The sequence below is a fragment of the Oxyura jamaicensis genome, chromosome 4 (assembly GCF_011077185.1).
Source record: "Oxyura jamaicensis isolate SHBP4307 breed ruddy duck chromosome 4, BPBGC_Ojam_1.0, whole genome shotgun sequence".
NCBI classification, from domain to species: Eukaryota; Metazoa; Chordata; class Aves; order Anseriformes; family Anatidae; genus Oxyura; species Oxyura jamaicensis.
Genome location: NC_048896.1, coordinates 1,633,015 through 1,640,678, shown reverse-complemented (window position 1 = coordinate 1,640,678; position 7,664 = coordinate 1,633,015). Strand labels below are relative to the sequence as shown.

Here is a 7,664-nt window from a genome sequence, read left to right as displayed (position 1 = left end):
GGAAACCGAGGCGTGGTGGGGATGATGCTGGCCACGGGACCAGCCCATGAGCTCAGCCTGGGGCTCGCCTTGTCTCTTCATCCCACCTGCTGGTCCCTGCGTGAGTGAGATTTTAGGACACAGGCAATGTCTTTAGTGTACAATTCCACAGCTCTTGGCTCAACAGATCCCTGAGTAAGCCTCTAAGCACCCTTCTGTCTGGGGTCACAGCACTGCCTTCTCTGGCAATATGCACTACTTTGTTTTTAGCGCAGATCTGTTGGACATGCTGAAAAATATTTTGTAGTAGAAGTAGACATTGACAATCCTTAGAAGAATGCCCAGGAAGTAACTGAGGGTCCTGAGGAGGGCTGCGGCGCTGCTGGAGAAATGAAACACCAAAGGGCTGCAGACGGGAGCAGGAGCGCCGCCGGCCTTCAGGAGGTCATCCGTCTGGAGCAGGATGCACTCGGCGGCTACCAAGAGCCAGATGATCCTGGAAGTCCGTCGGGCGTTTTTCACCGTCCGCAGATGGCGAGACTCTGTGGGGAAGAAGGTGATCAAGTAAGCTTCGAGGGCAACGCAGCTCAGCAGCAAGGCGCTGATGTGTGCGTTTGCAGTGAGCAGGTTCTGCAGCAGGGCCGAGGCGAATGCTGGAGATGAGATAGCAACATCAAAGGTCCACGCGACCATCTCAGCAGCAACGCTCACAGAAACCAGGATGTCTGCTTTTGCTAGACTCGCGATGAGAACTGTGGTGGACTTGGACGAAACCTTTGCAGACTGCAGGATGATTGTCACGTACAAGCTGCCCAGCAAGCCCAGAAGGGTGCTGACAGCATTTGAAGAAGACAGGACAAGGTATTGGATATATTTAAGTACCAGGTATCTTCTGAGATCTTTCATGTGGTCTCTCTCCATAGAAATACCAGTCAGGGAAGAATACCTGGAATGCATATAAAAAAGGTTGATTACATGTAAGACGAGTGGGATACGTTGCAGAAAATTAGCATTATATTACCTGCTTTCATACAGGCACCGGCTGGCATCCTGCAAACTCCAGCATCATTGTGGCTTTGGTCAGTTACTGAGCTTCACAGTCATTCAGTACGTGAAATCCTCACAGCTCATCAATTATTAAGTAGATTGCATATAAAACCCAGGAATTGTAGCATTTTCTTGTAATTACTGAAGGGGTCATTTCAGGGAACTGGAATGACTTGGCTATCACTGGGAAAATTAAGGTCAGAAGAGGCTACTTTCATTATGCAAGCTTTTTTTTTCTGTTTGCCTTTGTGGGTCAATAATTCAACATAATATCACTGGGAAATCTTAAAAGAAAAATGAAAGAAGCTCCAGAAAACATGGAATAACAAAGGTGGGCCCTGTCTTTCAAAAGGAAGAGCCAGAGGAGCCAGTTCCCAGAAAATGACTAAAATAATCAAACACATTGTTATCTAAGGGATAGAGTGGAAATAAGAAAGAATAATGTGGTTTTCTCACAGATAAAGCCTATTAAATGAGCTCAGCTTCCTTCTGTAGAAGGGTAATAGATCTCACAGGGGAGAAAACAATCAGCAAGCACCATATGTCTTGAATTTTATTAAGACTTCCAATATTGCTTCACAAAGCATTCCTACAAAGGAACACACTAAGGGAATGTGGACTAGATGAAACAACAATTAAGTCATGCATAGCTAGGTGGGAAAAGAAGAAGAGGCTAATTATCTGAGATGGAAGGAATGCTGTATCAGATCTTGCAGACATCTGTCCTTTTGTGCATTCTCATTAACTACAACAGGTATTAGAGTTTGTGCTTATTAAGTTTGTTACCACGAATCTGCAAGTACAGTTTCAGATCTAGACATGAGCCCGCGATGTGGTGAGCGAGAGGAGGAACGGAGGTGTGGGAGGGAGAGGGAAGAAGCCCGGGGAGGAGGAAGGCTGCCGTAGGCGGCAGCGCTGGCACACACGGTTATCAATACAGCCTGCACCTTGCGGTGGTTGCAACACCCGCAGCTCGTGTCAGCAACACTCGTGCTGGGAAAAGGCAGGGACTGTCCTGTGATGCACAGGCAGGAATAGGGTCTGGAAATACGTGGGATGAGTCTTCAGTTTTGCTTGGCACAAGTTAAGTCTTGACTGAAGCACCGAAACCAGTTTTGAGGTCAGCAGTTCAAGAGAGTATTGATTGCTGAAGGTGTTTCAAGGAGATTGAAGACAGTGATAAGAGATAAAACATGATACAGAGGGAAGGGAGTCGGGGTTGCGCAGTCTGGATTAGAGGAGACACTCATTTGTTTAATTTACATTAAGATAATTTAGATCACAAGTAAGGAGAGTATTAACAGGAAGGATGATCGAGCACTGGAACAGTTTGTCGTGAGAAATCGTGGACCCTTCATTGCCGGGAGTGTTCAGGGTGGCTGTTAGGAGTACAGGGAGGAACAGACAGCATCTGCTGGTAGGCTGATGGTCTTCAGCTGCCTCTCAGCCCTATTTCTCACATCACTGAAAAGCATTTAGATTACCAAATGTTAATAACCCATACCCACAAATGAAATAATGTTGGTTTTGTCAAGAACCATCTCTTGTGATAATATTAAAGTTACGGCTCATGTCACACATGAACGTTTGTTCAGGACACCCTGGGACACAACAATGTACTCCTTGCTCAGAAAGCACTATTTCCAATCATTAAAATATTATCACTGTTATAGTTACACTAACAATTTTGTTTGAGTCATCTATGAAGCTGTTTGTGTTGTGTTTCGAGTTCATCGTTTAGCTGTGCCTCAGTTGTTTGCTGTAACGCTTCCAAACCCATCTTTATCCAGACTCTGTTCTAACTTTGACAGTTACTCCCTTTTATTTTGAGTAGTGGCTCTACAATCAGATCATTGGTGAGGTGACCACAGATGTAGCTAAAGGTAACAATGCCGTTTCTTCTGTACTTTAGCACCCATCTCCTTATGGAAGTTCCTGGTATTCCTGATATGAGCACCCTGCAGCTCGTAGTACCGAGCTTTTCCTGCAGTTACCTAACAGGTCCGGGTGGTTGATTTAGTTCTTGCCTTTTTTTTTTTTTTTTTTTTTTTTGGTGAGATCATGCAAAAGTGATAATTCTGTGTAATTCCTATGAAAGGTACTATTCAAGCCAACTTTTTTAAGGGTGGGATTCCTGTTGCTTGTTGAGGCTTGGTTTATACCAGGTTGAGTAATCCAAAATTCATATGCACCTTTTCTATTCTTTTATATATCTGAGCCAACTTGTTAGTGGAATCCTTTTCCAAAGAAGTAGGAAAAATTTAGTCTTTTACTCCATCTGAATTGTGATACAGTTCGTCTTACCCTAGTTTGGCACAGTGATTAACTAGAAAGAAAGGATTCTTCAATTTCTATAGAAAGCAAAAGCTTTCTGTAATTCAGTGTTCTTTCCATTAAAACCAAGTCCTTTGACAGTGCAGCCCCTTTATTGTAAACTAACTTACAAAGAAGTGGCTTTGCTTCACTGCTGATGAAAGAGGAGGTTGAGAGAAAGGTTAATTTCTGAGCATTGGTTTGGCCATTTGTTTGGATTCAGAGCATCAGTGAAATGAGGATCTACTATTGGAACAAACCATCCCAGAACACAGTGTGAAAGCTTGTACCTCTCCCTGGCTAGGAGTGGAGGAACACCAAGCTGTGGTATGTGTAGTTGAATTCTGATTTATTTTGTTATTCAAGCAAGCTGCTCCTTGTTTGAACAGGTATTATTAAGAACGTTTGCCTCTTGTTTGGATTGGAGCCTTCTTTTTTTTTTTTTTTTTTTTTGTATATTTTAATACTAAGTAGATTTTTGAGCAGACAAATGATTTCCCTTGAAGGTCTTAGCTCATTTTAAGACAACTGGTCACTGCCATGAATTGTCACATGATGGAAAGTACACATAACCTCACCCAGCCTGCTGTGTGCTGAAGGTCGACATAGCTGGCCACAAGACTTCAGCTAAATTCAAGGCTATGATTCCCAGATGAAGAGTAATAAACAAATCTAAACTGGTTTGAGCAGCTGAATGAGTGAGGAAAATGTGCAATTCATTAACTTCAGGTTTTACATCTCTGTAAAATGTGGAAATAAAACTTCACTGGAAAATAAACTGCATCAAGAGGAAGTTTGCCATTTTGATAAAACCAGATTTCCCCAGTGAGTTTGTCCATTCATGTATTTCCTCCATCCTTTCTTTCTTTCTTTCTTTCTTTCCTTCTTTCTTTCCTTCTTTCTTTCTTCCTTTCTTTCCTTCCTTCTTTCTTCCTTTCTTTCCTTCCTTCTTTCTTTCTTTCTTTCCTTCTTTCTTTCCTTCTTTCTTTCTTTCTTTCTTTCTTTCTTTCTTTCTTTCTTTCTTTCTTTCTTTCTTTCTTTCTTTCTTTCTTTCTTTCTTTCTTTCTTTCTTTCTTTCTTTCTTTCTTTCTTTCTTTCTTTCTTTCTTTCTTTTTTCATGTAAGTTTGAAGTGAAGAAGACACCAATGTTTGGATTTACAACCGATCTTCATCACGGCCATGTGGAACACTTTAACATGGAGCTTCCAGGCATTGGGGCCTATCTTGCACCTCGGGACTTGGTGATGAGCCACAGGCTGTCGCAATGACGAGTGCTGGAAAAGGATGCTGAGCAGCCGGAACAGCCGGGGGACATGCCCAGAAGCAGCCGGTCCAGATGCTCAGGAGCTCAAAGTGTTTTTCATATCTTCCCTTCCTGAAAGCTTTGGTGATTTACGTAATGCTGCCAACATCTCAGGGAAGGTCACAAAGCACTCTGCAGAGGAACTGGAGATTCCCGAAGGATGGTGCCTTCCCACTTTCTGTTCTAGACGTGTCCGTGGTGTCCTTCCTTTCAGGGAACGGCTGCTTCAGGAGATGGGATCATTGCTGTGGCTCCTTCCCTCCACCCCTTTCATGCTATGATTTAGAGGTTAAAGCTCCCACCCAGAATGCAGCAGAACTAGGTTCGATTTCCTCCTTTGCCGCAGGGAATTGAGATGTTTATCTCCCAGCAGCGTCCCGACCAGCAGGCTGCAGATTGTCCTGAGGCGGGGACGCTTTTCGTACCACCTGAGGAATCTGGGCACAGCGCAGGAAAACACCTGACACCCTGGGCCCGGTCAGGGATTAGGAAAGGCTCGGGGACCACATATGAGTATCAGGGGGGGGGGGGGTTCCTAGGGAAAAGAGTATCCCAGGTCCCAGTACTTGCTCCAAACGCTGCCTGGATACATCTGCTCTAGAGCTAGGAGACATTCCTGGCACTGGACTTTCATTCTTAGTTGTATTTAGAGCTTCAGTGCCCCTCAGCACATTGTTGGCACCTGCTGGTGTGCGCCCTCCTGAATGCTGTGTGGGCACGGACTAGGTTTTAGGGGAAGCAGGGAGTGCTGCCCACAGGCACCAAGGATAGTTTTAGGGTACAGTTCTATGATTCTTTGTGTCCTCATTGCTCTAACCAGCCTTGGTACCAAAGATTGGTCCTGGCCTTATCAGTAGGCAGCCACAGCCCTCAGATTAAAGAGCTTCCCCCAGCTGTGCCGGCCTGCAGAGGACCACAGGGAGCAGAGCAGCCGCTCTCCATCACCAAACCTTCCTCTGTCCATGCCAGGAAGCTGGGATCAGGACTGGGATGGGGCTGGGGGGAAACGGGCACGGGGGCCGCTTCCAGAACGGCTGCCCCCATCCTGCCACAATAGCCAGAACCAGCAAAGAAGGCAACCTGAGCCGAGTCATCTATTTATTTGTGGTTTTCAAAGCAGCCTCTTGAGGTTTTAGTGGCAGGTCTTCCGCAGGCGGGTTGCTGTGTGTGGACAGTGACACTTAGACAGCTTCTGTTTAGTCCTGCTCCAGGTAGCAGCCTCAGCTCAAACCCACAGCAGGTCTCCTGAATTAGCATTTTCATCTGTGCTGGTTTTTATCTGTACCGACATTGTTCTCCTGAGACAATTTACAAATTCCAGTTAACAATAGCTCCTCAACGGTCTTGGTTATGTCACTGTAGTCTGAGAGGTACATAAAAATATCTCCTACTCTTAAACAAATAGTTCCTTCCAAAATTCTTCTTGGAATTGTGTCAGAGAACATATAGTAGAGGAGCACAACGTTGAAACCCAAATTACCACCAAATACCCTGACTGTAATGAAGTATGTTAGCTTTCACTTAGTTTAAAAGCAAAAATACTTACATTTGCTGGAAAAAGCAGCCAGAAATAGCTTTCTCCATCACTGTATGCTGTGTATGGTCTGCAGCAGAGCTAAGTGTGCCGTTTGCCTTGGATTGCTTCCTGGTTTATATAGCCCCGTGCATAGTGCACCACGTCAGAGCGCTGGGCTACGCCAACAGGATTTGTTTGGCTAGGCACCATCCCCAGAGCTGGTTTCACAAGAACTGCTCGCCTGAATCATGACAGTTATTAACTTTCCTCTGTCTGGAAAAAATGATGCCCTGTTTGGCAGAGGAGTCCCAGACACTTCCTCAAATACATGGCAACAGCTGGAGCAGATTGCGGTGAGAGCTTGGGTTTGTCTGGGTGTCGCATGAGCTATCGCAGATTATCCGTGAGTAAAAAAATGAGTTTCTTCTGAGTATAGAAGCAGTGTCCTCCAGCATGCAGAGCAGGACTGGGCCATCCCGACGGGTGTTTGTGTTGCTGTTGCTGGGGATACCCGGGTTTGGTGCTGATGACGTTGGCACAACCTTCCCCTATTGTTCTCCAGGGGTGACGTGGGTTAAGCTGAGTTTGTCGGCGTTTCGGTACCGGGCAGGCTTCCCACGGGGTCTCACTGCAGTGGGAGAGCAGAGCAGGGTCCCGCAGATATCCTGAGGAATAGCAGACCCATGTGTTTGTACACACGAGAACACAACACCACAGCTCCCGACCTGATCTCGAATACCCATCTCCTGCTCAGAGTCATCACATCAAAGCGGGGAATTAAAGGCAGAAACGAAAGCTGCCTTGCTTTCGGAGCTTGCCAGCCTGGTACCACCCTCACCACTCCTCCAAGCCACAGAAAGCTGTAGGAGGGGGGATAAAGTGGCTGAAATCCCAGGAGATGAGTTAGAGCCCAGACCTGACCAGGACAGGGCCCTGCATTCACCCGTGTGCTCGCAGGCAGCTGCAGCCGTGGGTTTGTGACGGGGTCCTGGGGAGAGGGCATTCACCAAAGCCAGAGGAAGTCCCTGAAAAAAGGAATTTGACTTGTGATAAAATTATATAAATTTTGATTTATATTTATTTTTATATTTGATTTTAATAAGAACAACTTAGCTTTTTCCCAGATGCTCTCTGTAGTGGTTTTAAATTTTTTACAGCTACTGTTTCTATGATACTTAGTTATTTTGCTTGTCAGGATGATAAAATTGTCAGCTGCGAGAGCATAAATTCTGTGAGAGTCACATGCTTTCTCAGCAGCTTGAAATTTCATAATATTAGCCCACCCCCGGAAAAGATAAAGCAAAACCCTCTGCTTCTGCAGGGCACAACCCATTTCATCAGAGTGCTTCCCCTGCCTGTGCCCGCCCTGCAAAACCCTGGTACGGTCCCGAGGAGCACGGCAGGGTGAGATGGGCGCTCCGGGGCTGAGCTGTGCCCCGCTCCATCCACTGCTGCAGGGCTGGGAGGAGACGGGCCCACCACGGGGAAGCTGTAGGCAGCTCCCCC

The 7,664-nt window shown here is 45.9% G+C and overlaps 1 protein-coding gene across 1 annotated transcript; it reads right to left on the bottom strand.

Moving 5' to 3' along the window:
* Positions 1 to 200: 200 nt before the first annotated feature.
* LOC118167019 (G-protein coupled receptor 183-B-like) lies at positions 201 to 6,985 on the bottom strand. Its single transcript, XM_035326199.1, has 2 exons — positions 6,189 to 6,985; positions 201 to 925 (listed from the first exon to the last, which is right to left on the bottom strand). Exons 1-2 carry the CDS (start codon positions 6,224 to 6,226, stop codon positions 235 to 237), a joined length of 729 nt encoding a protein of 242 aa, XP_035182090.1. The 5' UTR covers positions 6,227 to 6,985; the 3' UTR covers positions 201 to 234.
* Positions 6,986 to 7,664: the final 679 nt, after the last annotated feature.

Bases quoted from the DNA above. Each gene is read 5' to 3' on its own strand.
- LOC118167019 (XM_035326199.1), bottom strand. From the start codon at position 6,226: ATGGAGAAAGCTATTTCTGGCTGCTTTTTCCAGCAAAT. The intron at 926-6,188 runs GTAAGTATTTTT...TATGCATTCCAG, and splicing joins GGCTGCTTTTTCCAGCAAAT to GTATTCTTCCCTGACTGGTA.